General features: G+C 36.3%; 1 protein-coding gene across 9 annotated transcripts in view; it reads right to left on the bottom strand.

The window, feature by feature from the left end:
* Window positions 1–17,591, bottom strand: part of USH2A (usherin) — a 373,983-nt gene that overhangs the window by 275,658 nt on the left and 80,734 nt on the right. For all 9 annotated transcript variants that reach the window (XM_071426043.1, XM_071426058.1, XM_071426050.1 and 6 more), the window contains 5 exons: window positions 15,802–16,296; window positions 14,106–14,378; window positions 11,709–11,866; window positions 10,307–10,451; window positions 136–366 (listed from right to left, as the gene is read on the bottom strand). In XM_071426043.1, the coding sequence (XP_071282144.1) occupies window positions 136–366; window positions 10,307–10,451; window positions 11,709–11,866; window positions 14,106–14,378; window positions 15,802–16,296 (1,302 nt within the window). The remainder of the gene's footprint in view (window positions 1–135; window positions 367–10,306; window positions 10,452–11,708; window positions 11,867–14,105; window positions 14,379–15,801; window positions 16,297–17,591) is intronic.

Here is a 17,591-nt window from a genome sequence, read left to right as displayed (position 1 = left end):
ACTAATCATTACATTACTTTAATAAATTAGAACCTACCTACTTTAACATACAAGTTTTACATAACATGATACTAAATGGTAAAACGAATGCAGAGTTCAATTAGTACATTTTTAAAGTAATTTAAACGCATTTACCTGTAAAGTAAGTATTGGTGGGGAGAGTGGAACTCGCAAATCTGTAATACCCATTTCCTGGGAAACGGATCCCTTTTGTTACTTCTATATTCATTGCAGCTAAAGATGAATCCATCCTTTCCACCTGGTAGATGGGAGAAGGCCCATTAAGCTCTTCAGGTTCATCCCAAATTATCTTTACTGTTGTGCTGTTTATGCCTTCAACACGAGGGGCACTAAGTTTTCTTGGAGCTGTGGATAAAAAAAGTTATCTAGGTATCATCATCCATAACACTTGGGGAATTATTTGTTGCACATAACAATCTTTGCAAAACATTCTGTTTAATTTTCTGATTTTAAGAATAAACACAGATATCCATAGAAGCTTAATTAGGAGAGGAAAAAAAAAACCTCAAAAAACATTCCTAATCTTTATGAGACACTCACTTTCAGTTGCACAAGAAATACTTTGTTTATTCAGGCCTTAGACATATGTCTCTGTAATTATATCTAAAATATTTTTGATCGTAATCTTTGAGAATATTAATCAACATCTTCATAAAAAGCATATTTGGATTCCTTCCTTCCTTGATGGGTCTCACATGCCAAACTCTCTGTAAATGTGAATCTGTATGACTTTCACAAGGGGATGTAAGCAAAAAAACAGAGGAAAATTTGAGCAGTTATAACTCTTGTTACATCTCAGTGTGGTACATGACAACAGGGGTCTCTTGTCACTGGACTTATCCTCACCAAGAGGAGCAGAACAGCTCTCTCTCCACAGCCCGGCAGACCCTTCAGGTTGTTCTCATGATGTGCACACCAGACAGCAGCTTGTGTTCAGATAATTGCTCACTTCAAGAAAACAACTCTCTCTAATTTTTCTCCACCAATTCTGGCGCACACCAGGACTCCAAACAAGACTGCTTCCACAAAGGTAGCAGCACAAGATAATTTTACGTTATAGGATGATCCTCCTACTGTTAAAACCAATACTTTGATATTCTTTTAAACACTCTGATAGCATTAGCTACTCTATAGCTGAGTTATTAACTACAATTATTCCATTTTTTAATAAAAGGATGTACAGTAAGCCACAGGAGGGCAGCATGACCTGTTTGGATAATGACACAATGGTCCTATAGGTGGAAAGAAATGGACCATCACTGAAACAACAGAAGACATCATCTGGAGAAGTATGAGAACACTTTGCTATGTACAGAATCTATATACATCTTATCCTGCTTTTTTCTCACCCTTCTTTCCCCGATAAAGAGAAGGATTTAACAACAGGAACTTCATTTGTGCCCAGGAAGCGAAATACAATGACAACTTGTAAAAATTACTTGTTCCCATAATGACACAGTAAAGAGCAATAAACGCCTTTCAAGAACAATAAAACCTGAATTAAAATATGGGCCTTCAAAATCTGACACATTACTTCACAGCCCAGCATTGTACATAGCATGGGTTCTTTAGAGAAGGAGAGATTGCTTCGTTTAAAATGAATTAATAACATCTTTTTAAACATTCCTGCATTTCCAAGATCATTAACACATTTTTCATTTTTCCTATTTGCCAGTAGTATATTAGTTCTTTATTTTTTCTTTTTCTTTGTCCCCCACACCCCATAACTTGACAGATAGTCTTCTTGGAGAAAGCAGGGAGTGGGGGAACTGGGAAACTGCCAAAGGCACTATGTGCTGTAAATTCCTGCTTAGGTATCATTTATGACTTCACAATCTAATTAGTATCTCACGCGATGGTAGAAATTTACAATGTCAAAATTGAAGTAATGCAGTGTGAGGTCATAAGCTTGCCTGCATAAGTAGGGCACAGCACTAATGAATTGTGGTATTAATGCACAAGTTTAAATAGAAAACATGGCTTAACAATCAAAACTTCACCTCTGAGGGAACCAGCCTACGTCAGCGTTTTAAATGCGAACCGAAGATGTTGAGCCCTCCAGTTCAGATTACTGATGGCAAAACAGAAATGCTAAAATTCATTATTTTTAAAAGGCATACAGCTGACTAGCATTCATGACAATAACTACATCCTTTAAAGTCTAGTATTAATAAATGGCAGTTACTTGGACCATAATTATGGCATCTCTGATACCCAAACCTGAAGCTTTTATGGGGCTTATGCAATTAACTACTTAAATGCATCGTAACACTTGCTTCTCTGACAGGGAAGTATTGATTTTTTAATCATTTTCCAGTCTCCTCTAGCACAAATAAATGTACTACAGTTACAGTTAATGCACTGTGTACACGCATTAAACACTGGCATGACACAATTTATTATTTTGTGATATATGGAACACAAGACTGCTCTTTCAGAAAGTAACATCCTTGCTATAGCACTAGTATTCAAACTACAGTCTCCTTGATGCTTGAGAATTCTTGTGCATCAAGACAGCACATCAAAACTGTACATAATAGGTTACATAAGTATTTAAAAACAAAAATAACAAAAAAATCCAAACAGAAAACCTAACTGCTCACAAAAACAGAAGGTCTTGAAATAAATCTGTAGCACTAGCCCAGCAGGATACTAAATGCTGAAATTAAAAATATTCCGTATTAAAAGATTCAGTATATATTTTCCTAAAGGTGTCACTGTGGTACCTGTAGCTACCTTCTGAAAGATGAATCAAGTATAATTTTACCTATTTAATTTTTTTTAGTCACATTCTGTTAAGACACATCTGTCAAAATAATGAGCATACTGCATTTTAGTGGATTCAAAGTCACATTTTTGTGTATTTTAAATATGTAGTTTTAATGTCTTGCTATATAATAGATATTTAATATATTATAAGGCTAAAACAGTATTTAAAAGCCCATGATTGCTGCATGCCATTGTGTAGCAGAGGGCACAGAAAAGACCAATAAAGACAGATGGTCTATACAGCTTATGTTGAAGTCATATATCTAAATATAGATGTTGCTACACAGGTCATTACAAACAAGCCTTTCCCATGTGTTTATGCACACACATGTACACAAAAATGAAGTTGGTAAGTAAAGAGCAGTTAATTTTGTTTTGTTTGAAATAATATCATTTTAGTTTTAGGCTCGAAGACAGATGCCAGCATTTCACTCTGAACAGATGGTAATTCCATCTAATAGTGCATCTCTGTATTAGTAAGGTCTGTTGTGTATACAAACAGTAATAAACACTAGGTAAGGATCAAAATAAATTTTAATTGTTGACATTAAATTCTGGCAGCCATGGTTCTAAGGCTACAATATTCCTTTCTCAAGTCTGTCAGGTTTACTAATACAACTGCTAAAGCTTTTCCATACTCTGCCAGATTCTTGTCCCAGGAATAACATATTTACACTGTAGCTAAATTTTACAGGCTTACATATGTTTGAGTAACTTCTGCTCAGCTTACTGTAGGTAGGTATCTGTGTACTCTTCCACCAAAATCCTCAAGTAGACACTGAATTGTTCAGGAAGGTAAAAGCAATAAAAAGTCTACCATTTTTAACTGTTGAATCCCAAATGCATACATACAAAATAAAAGAAAAAAAATGCCAAATTCAAGGAAAACAGTTACAAAAAATATCTTTTTCTTCTCATACTGGAGTTTACCTTGCGGGTAAAGTTGCACACCTCACTATGGCTCATGCATTTCATTTTTTATTCCAGTAATTAGTCCAGAGGACCTTGAGTTTGCCATTGCATTTCAGGTATGTTCTCCTTTTCTGCACTTCACAATGATATCAAGTCATTTCAATAGCAAATGAGTCAAGCAATAATACCTACAATAATATCTTCCGACAATATTTTGAGTTATAAGAAATTCTTTAGAGTCCATTTTGGACTCCTTCCCAAAATAAAAGAATAAAACCCACCCACAATAGACATTAAAAGAAAATTTAGTAACATGGATACGTTGCAATCATATTTCTTTTAAAAAATATGTAATCCACTGTATTTTTTGAAAATCATGAAAAATATATTGCTTCCACCATATGGGACAACCAACGACTCACCAACCGATTTAAGATGCAGCATATTGAGCTGACCATATGTTACAGTGCTGTTGAATGGCTGAGTGATTCATGCCCGTCACATTCTAGTATATCAATTAAAGCTCCTTGAAGTCTGCATGATTTGTGTCTCTGTTATTAAACCCTGCTAATTCATCCCACTTACACATCTGTTATAAATCTCTAGGAGTGCTGCATGATTCATGGCAATCTGTGAGCATGGTACAGCAAATTCTTCTCCTTGTAATTAACAGTAAATTGTTTTACTGCCATGCAATGAATTTTTCAGTTATATTGCAAATGAACTCCTAAATGCACGGTTCTTTCCTAAGAACTGACTTATATTATTAGGCAATTAAAAAGTATTGCTTTGAACCAAAAGCTTTTAATCAAGAGGAATGCAACTTAAACATAGCTTTAAAATGTTGCAAATTTGACAGAGAGGAAAAAAGAACAAACTGAGCTGTTTTGAGCTATTTTATGGCATAATATGTGGTTGGTGGGGGAGAAGAAACAAATAACTTTTAATTCCCTACTGATTCCCTGACACTCAAAGAGCAGTTTAACTGCAGCATGAACACTTGGCAAGACAAGTTTGAGCAGATTCTATTTATCTCAGAAGTTACTTAAGTCATCTGTCATTACGAAATTTCTCAGATTACTTTACACTTTTCTAATTGTAAAACAGCGTCTTTATTCCTGGAATAAATAATTGGATAATTAGCCAAGCTGAATCATCAGAGGATTCCAGTGCTGCTCAAGTGTTCTTGTCAAAGGTGAAGCAAATTCATTTCAGCTTTGCCTCTGTAGCTTTCTGAAGAGGCTTTGATTTTTTTCCTGCTACATTCTTGGCAGCAGCCTCAAATTCATGAGTCCATACATCAAGTCAGTAGTTTAACAACAAATGAAATTAAATTCAAAGAAGGGAAACTAATTGAAGGACAGCAACAAAAGTGTTTGGTAATGTGCTTTTTAATATGGCATGCCACATTTGCATGATAATTTTTCCTTTTTAGCATGGAGCAGAAAGTGACTAGCTTAATGAGGGATTATTCAAGACAGGAATGAACAAAATGCATTCATAACTAAGAACAAAGATTGTATTATGAAACGGAAACAGGCAACTGCCGAGAAGTAACTGGATGATTGGTTTATGCATTATGAATAAAAAGGTAGAAAAATATTTATATTAGTATTCACTAATGACTATATATACAAGATTGTTGTAATTAAAATTATAAATTAACATATTAAGAGTGCTTGTTTAATCACTTTGGGTCCTATTCACAATGAAGAGACTTATGTACATGCATGCAAAACAATCTGTGTTTCCAGGCCAGCAGCAAATGGCCCTCGTATTTCTTTTCTGTAACAAAGGAAACTATACATTTCTTACTACCTGATTAATGGGTATTGGTGATTTTAAAATTGAGGCATAGCCTTTTGTAGAAAAGCCATTTATGACAGACATTAACAAATGAGGCTTTTGAAAAGGGTCTGCACTGGACCTTATTCATGAATGGAAAAAATGGGAAAAAATGGACAAATAACTCAGATTAAAAGGGTAATCAAAAATAAAACAACACAGAGTGTAACACAGCCCAGAATTACCCCAGCAAACCCAGAGGCAACTCCAAAGCCCAAAATACAACTGGTTCAGAAGTCTGCCAAGAAGCCAGATGCAGCTGGTGCTGGAAGAATATCTCCTACAAATTAGCTTCTGAACCTTGTAATAGCCATCAAAAAGCAAAAGATCAGGAATACAGTGTGCTGGGTAAATGGCAGCAATCACAAATCAAATACTTTGCTATGTCTTAAAAAGTGCTTTTTAAATGAATTTTTTTTTTAATTAAGGGCAAAGGAAAGGTGAACTTAATTACTAGAAGTAAGCTTAGTCACACAGCAGCTCATGAAACACAGATGTATAGATTGTTTAAGGCAACCTCTGACTATATGATTTGAGATCAGTAGCGTAAGCAATTGTACTGGTCCAAGCATTCACATGGCTAATTTCATCCTGCTGAAATGACAGAAAACTATAAGAATAAAATGGCATTTCTCTGCCTCTAAAAAATTTTGAAAACATGCATGTTTTGTGTTGGCAATTCATAATTTCATGCAGACACACTGTCACAAAAATTAACTTTCAAAGGATCGGGTCTCTCTGGTACCAGCTAGTAAAGTTCTATAGGTACCATTTCAGAATCCTACATGAGAGAAAACCATGCAACAAAACCTGCTTTTGAAATAAAAAAAAAAAGCCTAAGACCTAGTAAAAACAACAGACTGAATGCCATTCTCAAAAGTAAATATGAATTTGAACATGGCAGAACCCAGAGAGAAGAATAAAGGAAAACTTTGCTTATGTATTGAGTTGAAAAATGTATAATTATTGTCTAATATTGCTCTCAGTTACACACATGCAGATCCACTTGATGATCTTGTGATAGCAGAGACTAAAGCAAAGTTCAAACTGGATTTCAAATTTTCAAATGAAGTTTCAACAATGAACTTCTCCTCATCTATCAGCCAAGGACTTCAGTAGCATGAGCAGAATATTGCAGTGCATAAAAGTGTTTCAAATACCACAAGGATTGTGGAAGCTGCAGCTGCTTAATTTATGATTTAAAAGACTGATTAAAAAGTATGAAACACTTCTTAATTAATTGCATATATAAAAGTCTGCTATTTATGTATTTGAACAGATCAAATTTAGGTTCTCTTTCTGTCCAGTCACCTTCTCTTTGAAGGTAACAGGAATGGGTAATTCTCTTCTTTTACCTTCCTACGCTTATTTTGATCTTTCATCCCAATACTGCATTTATGCTATCACTGATGTTCCAACAATTTTTACCATTCTTGGAGCATCAGGCATAACTGTTCTTTTATTTAGCTCACCCTCCTGGCTTCATATGCATTTGTAACACTCAGCCTATCTATAAGATAACTCCATTCTTAGCAAGTTTACTTTGTTTTCTCACAGTCTCCCCTCCCATTCTTCTGATTTGTCTTCTTTATTACCATTTACAGACATTGTGGGTGTGTGTAATGGTGAGGAGGAGCGATTTTGCCAGTCTGACAGACACAAGGACATATAGCCAATTTGAGCTTTCTTTCACTCTACTCCTGCAAAGCTACACATGAGATATTCCCAGTACAGATGCCTATATTGAACCCCAAGTTAGAATGAATCCACTCATTAAGTTTGCTTCTGGATTTTACCCAATCATAGTTCAAGACACTTCTCACTGAAAAATCAGCAGACTTTTCCTGATGCTTCTGCCCCCTTGGGTGCTATCCTTAAATTCTGCTCCTGTGTGAAGTAGTCTCTTTTCTTTATCATTTCAATCTTATCTCAAAATCTCTTACTTTTCTTCCTCAATAATTTTGTTTCCAGTTATTTCATGCCATGTTTCTACCTTTGTTTTCATTTTCTGTCTTACAATGTATTAAGAAAAAAAAAAACCCACTAAACTAAAAAAAAGAAAAAAAAAACCAAAACACAAGTCTTCAGAGAAAAATATTATCTTTTAAAGAATATATTTTTTATAACTAGGCTTCAAATTACCCTAATGGATCTGAACAAAGCTTAAAAATTACTCTAGACTTCTAGTGCCAAATTTTAGAAGCCATTGGCAATTTCAAAAGAAGCCCCTTCCTAATACACATCTGTTGGACATGCCAAAATCACAGCCATCAAGATGCCCATTGATTGAAATGTTGCATGTGATAAACCTAGACATGCCATACATAAAGGTGAGTGGACATGGTTTTCCATTGTCCTTCTGCTCCTCCTCCTGAGGATCAGAGGAGAAGAATTAGTCCAATTTAGTATAACCTCTAGCCTAACTTGAAACACAATTGAAAGCTCCTGTATGTTGTTACAATGCAAGGGGACCATCATGCTGGAACACATTTCAGTCAAGACTTCCTCCAAAAGGCTGCCTTTGCCAGGGCATGGAGGGGGGACTGGCATCCAGCCAGGTATGCTGGGTCTTTGCCAGGGAGACATTCCTCCATAAAAAAGAACTCCCCAACAGTCCTAGAAAGACAATTTTAGTTTCATTTTGCACATCTCAATGACAAAAAAAGAAAGGATAGAAATGGACTAAGACTTGATTATCTAGTTTTACAAATGCCAGGGATTGGTTTTCCCAATTTTGTTTCAAGTTTTAACTCCCTTTGATTGTCATCACATAAGTAGTGCTTCTTTTAAATTGTCTTTGGAAACACAGTTTTACAGAACCTCATGGAAGGAAACATGCACACACACAAAAAGAAAAGAAAAGAAAAAAACAAATCTCACACAAACAACCAAAAAAACCACACACAAAAAAAAACCTACATGGATAGGATGAAATAAATATCTCCAGGAGCAAAACAAAAAATGTGACTTGTGGGAGACACATGCAAATTACATGCAAAATGTAAGTTTTTCATTTTTCATTTTGCTACAATTTAACACATTGCAATAACATGCTTTAAATACAAAATAAAAGGAACACAATACAGCACTGATTCTTTTCTTTCAAGGCTTTCAACAATAAGTAGGAAAAGGCTTCACCACAAAACAGCTAATAAATGGGGACATGCCTGCTACGCTATTTTGTATTCTCCTGTCTTCTCTAATGTGATAGGTCTCTGAGTATTAACACAACCAGGGAGGAGATGGTCATAAACAAGCTGTCAAGCATAACTAAGCTATTGTTCCTGAATCTTTTAATAAATGTATAAATGCAAAGTTGGATCATTTGTAGTAATAAGGTGTGCTGTTTAGACAATATTTATTTCCAGGGTTATCAGCATAGACTGGAACACCGTTCCTCATGGCTGTGTGGAATGGGATAAAGTCATACTTATACAAGTAGGAGGCTCTGTATATGGCCAGCCTTCCACTTGAAAAAAAAAAATGGAAAGGCAATGAAATAAATAGACATGAAGAACAGAGGACAGACTAGAGGCAATATCCCAACACCTTAAATAGCACAGCAGAAAATTTCCGATATTTTCCTACGTGAAACAAAATTATGTGAGAGAGATAATTGCAAAGATCATCATCACAACATCCATATGACAACACCACTAATTGCTTAACATTTTTAGTTCTAATTGTTTAACATTTTTAGTTAAGCATTTTAGCTAATATTGTGACATTAAATGTGTTTTAAATTGTAATTTGTAAATTACAATTTAAAATTGTAAATTGTAAATGGTGTTTTAAATGCCTATACTAAAGGAAACCACAATGTTAAGTGGTCAGCTCTCTTCAGTATGTCACATATCATGGGTTTGAGCTGGTATTTATAGTATTAAAGAACCATACTGACTACCTCATTCCATGAATAAAGAGACTTGTAAAGCTGATATCCTAAAAATTTCTCTCTTAAAACCCTCTTGAACCCCTGCTGTCCAATAAGTGAGTTTAGGCCAGTCCTTTCTTCAAAGGAAATACAGGCTTTCTCCATCTCTGTTCTGGACTGATGTGTATTTTCCCCTAAATTTGTAGACAGTACCTTAGAAATCCATGACAATGGTACTGAAATTAACTTGAAGACTGAAAATGCATTAAGGTGCACAGGAACGTATATGCAGTTTCTTTAGCAGTGTTCCCATATATATGTAGATACATACCTACAAAGCAAAATCTCAAATCTCAGGGGCTAAATAAACAAACATTTTCAAAAAAGCAGACCCAAAGCACGTATGTTGCTTCTGACAAGACACTATGTACTTATGTTACTCTTAAAGCCATACAACTTGTCCTGCATGTGAAAAGCAAGGCATTGGCACAGCTGGAACATTTCATATTTCTTGTTATGCAAACACACTCTGAAAAACCCCCAACAACAAATTAACAACTTCTTAGCATCCTGAATGAATGAGTGGATGCAGACACATTTATGTGCCTTCACTTTAAAACAAACATGAATAAAAACCATACATATCATAACTTGCAACTAAGAGAGCAGTACACAAATCCTACTGCCATAGTAGAATACCTTAAACCTCCACTGAAAACATTTTGGGTTTAATCTGTCAAAACAAACAAATAATAATTAAGCAAGTTACTGTGTATTAATACAACACCTACCCCTGCCACTGTGCATCAAACTAGGACCATCATCATGGTATTCATTAGTAAACCATGTGTCAGCTTTGCACTTTGCTACAGATTGTTTCCTTACCAGCTGCCAAGGTTTGCCCCATGCCTGGCTCACTGGTTACACAACCAATTTGATTGCAGAGAGTAACAGTGAAGTTGTACGTCCTGTAAGGTTTTAATCCCGTTGCTACGTAGGAGAGCTCGTGAGCCTCAGCTATATGCAAAACCTGCAAAGCAAACAGATTGGAAGACAACAGTTGGTTAATAATATTTTCATTCCTGTCATTTGATGACATGATCACTAATAAGAAACTTGTCTCTGAACTTGCAGGTTCCTTCACTCAGATGTGAGAAAGCCTGGATAGACCAACTGAGGGAGAGGATTATTTTGGAGAGTCTGAACAAGCTGGGATTTAGGTGATAATACTTCCCATCACACTGTTTTATGAGGTAATAAGCCAGTTCCTGAGTGGATAAATGAGGAAACAAAGTTATTGCCTCATAAAAGTGTGTGGTGGTGCAGTTATCACTACAAACAGTGCAGCGACAATTGAGATGACGAAAATGACACTATTAAGTTGTGAAATCTGACCACTATTGAAGGAGTGACATGATTAGGAGGCATTAGGAGGGAGGAGAATAACAAATACCTACAAACACTTGCATCTGCTTTACTTTACCTTCAGTATAAGCTATCAATGGGAGGGGAACTGAATAAACTGTAGCATTTTAGATAGCTTTGTTTTCAGATGTTTTTTTGCCTGAAGAATCTTGCAAGCCAGTGACCAGAAGCAACTGGCATTTATGTATTGTTATAACAGCCCCGAGAACAGTAGCATCCCCAGCTGATAAACAAATAAACTGAGGCCCATCTGTGGTAATACCAAAAGACAAAATCAGCTCTGAATGAGAAATACAATATGAGAGCACCAGATCCACTCCCATATTCTGATTATGTATCATATTTCTGTTCATTCCTCAGCTTTCAGCTTACGACTAATGCCATGATATGTCTGTCAAACCCAGTCACTCAAACATTACAACAGTATGCTAAATTCACGTATTTTGACTTTTTAAATCTGTTTCTTTCCAGTATTTTAGGTTTCCTCACTTCAAAAACTCATCCAGACAAGTACCTTTTTAAGGAAAACGTAGATACCCACAATACAATATGGCTTTAAGCATATTAGCAAATACAGCAACAATATAGAACCAGTATATACAAATATTAAGGGAATTTAAATTTTGCAGCACAAGCTCCTCTGTCTTAATTTTGACTCTGAACTGCTACTGAACACAAGTCAGATGAGAAAGACAGCTTAAAATGCAAATGTAGTACATAGCATTGCATCAAACCTGTAGGTGATCAGAGAACACACAACAAACCAGAGAAAAAAATTCATCACAACACCTCAGAGGACATCAGGCTTTATCAATATTATTATTAACAGTTAGGAAAGACTTAATGTAACTAACAAGAATACCTGGGAAAATGGTGGCAAAGACCTTTGTTCATTCATCAAACTGATGCTGTACCCCATCACTTCTCCTCTTGATATATCATCTTCAGGTTTTTCCCATGACACATTAAGGGAATATGGGGAAAGAGGGAATACTGATGGGGATGGCATGAATGCTGGGGCTGAAATAAAGTTAAATTAATAATATTAATAAAGTAAGTGAGCAATATGTATAATGCAAGCTTCCTCATTGTACTTGCAAAACACCATTTCAGACAATCATTTCCCATTCTAACCTTATTTTCAAGACTAGCTGGAATTTTCACCTTATTTTGTTAAGTACTTCACTCACCATTCTCCTGTTTTCTACTCTGGCTGTGAATGCAGATTAAAACTCTGCCTGTGTCTTCAAAGAAATACTAATCAACACTACAGTCCTATCCCCTGTAGCAGGTAGGAAAGTACATACAAATGAAAAGGCCTTGAAGAAGAACTTCATGCAACATGGGAAAAAACTGATAAAAGCAAAAAGTGTTCAATACTTCAGCATCTTAAAAGCAATTCTGTTTGCTAGGCCAGTTTGAAATTAACATGTCTCTCACTTCTTACAAAACAGTTCCCCTGTCTTCCATAGTAAATCTGTTAAAGGATTGTTTGCACTGCAGTTAAATCCCCACCTGATTCCTCTGTAATAATAGGATACCAACTCACAGCACTTCTGCTACGTACAAGCAAGTGCACTAATGGAACTCTTCCCAAATACAATTTAACACTTTTATAACATATAATATTTAGGAACAGATAAGGAAAAAGGCTCATTTTGAAGGAGGAATTAGTTTAGCCTGCTGTTTTGCTGGAGCAAATGACTGAGGACATGATTTTCAAGCGAGCACCAAACAAGAGCATAAGTAACATAAGAGAGATGTTTAATTGTTAACCATAGGCTTTCTCAATCTGAAAACCATAGATTTCTACTGAAAGCATTGAAATAAATTGCTGATATTTGACATAATATGTCATGTGGCAAAGCCCTTTTGAAAATCTGAAGGGTCATAATACAAGAGGCTGAGAACTGGTTACACTTTGATAAAAAGGGGCCATATTATGACACTTGGCCTCTATAAAAGCCCATGAAGAGTTGTAAGGAGTTAAAGAGCACAGTTGGCTGTCTCAAATACAAAAGACTTAGCCATGAGATAAGCACCAAAGCAGTGACATGATGGTGTTAGCTCCAGGCCTGGGGCATGAGAGATCTGCTTTGCTCCTTCTGGTTAAAAGCACCCAGATAAGGATTCCCATTTCGGCAAACTGTGTGAATAAGCAACTGCCCGCCCACATATCACCAGTCAAACAAAGATCACCCCAAGTCTTGGGACAGATGGCTTTTGCAAAAACTAAGAATCACTGAAGCTCCCCTGAATATGCTTCTCTGGATACCTGGAACCTGGACTGCAAGATAAGCCACCATCGCAAGAACTTGAGATAAGATAAAGATGGTACTATTGTCCAGATGTTATCTCAGACCCAGCTGGAGGTTTAAAAACCTTGGGAAGAAGAATGTATCACTGATAGTGGACACAAAGAATGCAAGATTTATGGGCCACAACAAATGCCAACTTGGCAACTGCGCTGAAATCAGCTCTGACTGGGTAAAAGGTAAATCCATCAGGAGAGATTGTGACCACCAACCCACAGCCCATCAACCCAAGAAACCCACTGACACCAAAAAAAAGAGAAAGACTGAGACTAATTAGTATTAGAAGCAAGGGAATCCTCTAACCAATAGAATAAGAGAACCCTGTAGCCAATGAGAATTAGTTCTTTTATTTGCTAAAAAGTATAAATAGTGAAAATTTTTGAATGATCTCAGAATCACCACTGAGAAGACCAGAGTGAAGAAGGACCAACAGGACACTGCTGGATCCATGGGGGGTAACTATCTTCTGTTGATCACTCTCTCTCCCCACTGTTTTCTCTTTGTTTCTATCTCTACACCTCACATTTCCTGTTAAATAAAATCCATGTAATTGACTTGGGCATATGGTCTCATTTGAACCCTAATTTGGATAGAGGCATCTCTCACTGGGGTCTCAGAAGAAGTTTCAAGCACTATACTCCTGAAAAGGAAACCCTCTCAAGGTCTTCAAATTAAAACACTGCTTGGTATATTTTGCAATCTTGTAGTTTAAATATAGGGTTAATTGACATGGATTATTTTCCTCAACAACATGATATTATGGTGAAGAAAATTATTTTGCTTTTCATGCTCAGCTCTGAGATCATCTGACCTATCTTTAATTAGTTAAAAATGTGAATTTGTCCCTAGTTAACCATTATTAAACACTTTTATGGAAAATTAAGAATACATGCTAATTACATTTTCCTTTCATTTCTGTCAAATAAATTCAAACCAGTGCTTACCAGCCTCTCCTGTTCGTCCTGATATCCAATCTGAAGATATGCTACCTGCCATGTTTACTGCTAGCACATAAAATTCATACTCTGTGAATGGCTCCAGATCAATGACTGTGGTACTGGTCTGCGGTGGAGCCAAGGCATTTTCATTCTGAGATTCCACAACTGGTTGAGGACTGAGCCATCCACTGCTTTGGAAAATACGAATTTCAGGAGGAAGAAAGTTCCCAGCTGATTTTAATTTTTTCCTCATGTAAAGTTCATATCTTATAATTATACCTAGAGGAAAAGGCCAGGAAAAAAAAGTGAATTTAAATGATATCTGGAGTTCTACTAAAATACCAAATTCTTTTTACTTTTCTTTTTTTTTAAGATAAAGAGAACTTTTGAGTGACATTTTAATTATTTTAATGCCAATCTTTTAAAACATATTACTGGATATGTACATGTATCTCCTACTGGATAGGAGATACATGTACATCAGTTTTATATCAATGCAAAATTATTATATAGACAGGAAAGCCTCACCACTCTGGAGTAAAAAAACCAATCAGTGTTGTGGCATGAAGCAATACATTATTTAGGCTGGATGGTGAAAGTAGTTTAACTATAAGATCTTAAGAAATCTTACCAGAGATTTCTTGTAAAGCCAAGAGATAACGGCCATAAAATGTATGCATTTGGGTCTGTATTCATGCACTAAACTGGAGAGGTTGCTTGGGAGAAAGAGCTTTTCTCTTTGTCTTTGGAGAGAACAGGAAATCTGACAAGACATCGAGGCAATATGAGAATATTGCTTAAATCTGCTTGTGCTGGCCACCAGATGCATGTCATGGCTATGGACTATGAAGAGTGTATGACACAGGTTGAGGTGCCAACAGTAAACATCATGACCTGCATTGTAGAAACTGCCCCTCTAAACACACAGTTATTCTTGTGTGGGCATTCTTCCTATCCAGTCTGGAAAGACGTGGAAAATTAGATGCTCAAAGTGAAAGCCGAGCTCCCCAAAGACAGACACCCATTCTGTGAACAGATAAAAATGCTTGTTTTCACATGCATAAATACTTGTGCATGTTAGTGCAAGTTCACAAAATTCCATTGCTCACATATTAAAAGATAGTTTTACCAACAAAATTAGTGGTATCACAGAAATATCCTACAACAGCTGTGTTCTCAGTTTCAAAAACCTAAAATATTATTACACAAGTTAGACCAGCAACTCTTGGCAATCACCTAATCCCTAACAAAGTTATACTGGTAATAGAATTGGCTACTGCACATGACGGATGGTTTCAAAAACAGACTTCTCTGTTAATTCTTAGATTTTTTTCCATAACTGTTATCTGCTTATTTATCTTTTGTCAGGCAATACTACCACATCTGTCTGAACTAAGCAATCTGGCAAATTAGGAAAAAATTCATTTTACTGTAAATGTTTGATTATAAATGTGATTTTTGCTGCAGCAGATGCCACTGAGTGCTAAATCTGGGACCAAACAGTCAGTGGATTTCTGGACTCTGGAAGAATAAAACACAGACTCTGAGGATACACTTAATAGCATATAGGCAAATTAGGAAAATGCCTTACTTCATTTCTCAGTGCATGGTGCATGGATAGGGATATTCTAATGAGATTTGAGGAAATGTTGCTTTTCCCTTGCAAAGACTTTGACTGACAAAAGTAAAGACAATATCCTACCATTTGGCTTCTCAGGTGGTGACCATTCCACAGCCAGTTCTGTTGAGCTGATGGTTTCCACAGTCGGTGGGTGTAGCCCTTCTGGAGGAGCCTGTGCAGTAACTACAGTTACTGGCTGGCTCTTTAAGCAGCCTCCACTAGTACAAGCTTGCACAGAAAAAACATATTTTGTAAATGGAATGAGATTCCAAATAATTGCTGAAGTCTTTAAGCCTTCATACTGACCACAAGGCTGCAGATCAACCGAGCTAGTACAAGTCAAAATGTATTTCTCTATGGGCCCAGAGTCATTGGAGACACTTGTCCAGTAAAGTAAAACAGAGTGGTGACTAACAGGAAAGACAGGATTTAAATCCAAGCTTCCCACAGGTGTCCCAGATTTCGTTCTGTATGTCACTGAGTCACTTCTTGTAAAACCATGAACATTGCTGGCTTGGATATAATAGGAGTAGAAGGTATATGGAGCTAACATGACATCGGTGAAGGTCTGAACACCTGAAACAAACAGGTGAGAAGAAAATTGTATCAATCTAACACATTAAAAATAATCTTAATTGCTATACCTAAATTCTGTCCAGCTCTAATCCAATACATATTTATGCCTGTCCACATGACCTTCTTGAGATTATAAACATTGCAACTTCTCAGGTTTTTTTAGCAGGAAAAAAGGTCCCCTTTATCCTTTATAATCTTCCCCTGCACATTAGCATCATTAGAGAAATTATTTTTCCAGTGAACTTCTAGTTCCTGCTTTAATCATGAAAATTAATACAATTATCTTCTCATTCCTCTTTTTCTTCAAAATAATTATTTCAAATGTAAATCAGCATCAATATTAGAGAATATAATTAAGGAAAAAACCCCAAACCATTGTGCAAACTTTCAGACCTCTTTTTTTGATTAATTTGATGGCATAAGACCAAATATTTCAACTTTGTGTGCTTTCACTTCCTCATTTCTACAACAATGCCTAAAACCTCATTTGAAAAGCATTTGATCTTGGATAAGGAGTGAAACAAAAGTGCAAAGAATTATTAAAAAGGTATATACAAAGCTTATATTTACCTTCCTCCCCCCAGCTTGTCCCAGAAAATGGGCCCCTGGCCAGGTAATAATTGGCATGGACTCCATGATTCACGGAAGGTGGATCATATATATCATTATTAGAAACCCATTGCTCTTTTACAAACAGTTATGATACAGCTGGACCTTATTGGTCCTCCAATCCAAGCACCATCACCATTGGCTAATTAGGAAACCACCCTTTGATAAACAAATCTCCATAACACATTCCACATGTTGACAATACCAGCAAGTGAAGATTAAGAATTGTTTTCCATTATTTTCTCTGATCTCCTCACAGACTTTTCCCAGCACTATGCCTGAGAAAGTTATCTGTTGCTCTCTGTGACCAGAGAGCTGCTGCCACACCTACTTTCCATTATTCTTAGTTAGTAGTTTTTTTAGCATCTTTATAGTACCACTTGCCATTAATTGCTCCTGTGCATATCCCAGAAGCAGTTACACATCTTAGTCATCACAGCACAGTATGAATTTATGTACAACCACAACACCCTACATTCTTTGGCCTTAAGAAATAGTTAGCATTGACTAATATATTATGTGTCAGAGCACAGATACGCATAAACTTTTGCAAAGCAAATGAAGTGGCGGCCGAAGCTATTTCTGCATTCTCTCTGTACATCCACACTGGCAAGCCAGCACTGCCCTGATTACAACTTAAAGAAGAGAACCACAAAACTCTGAGTATTGCTAGATATTCAACCTTT

Source organism: Agelaius tricolor, unplaced genomic scaffold (genome assembly GCF_023055355.1).
Source record: "Agelaius tricolor isolate 1412-34295 unplaced genomic scaffold, bAgeTri1.0.p SCAF_1, whole genome shotgun sequence".
NCBI lineage: Eukaryota > Metazoa > Chordata > Aves > Passeriformes > Icteridae > Agelaius > Agelaius tricolor.
Note: the sequence above shows the minus strand (reverse complement) of the source record. Positions and strands in the feature narration are given on the sequence as shown.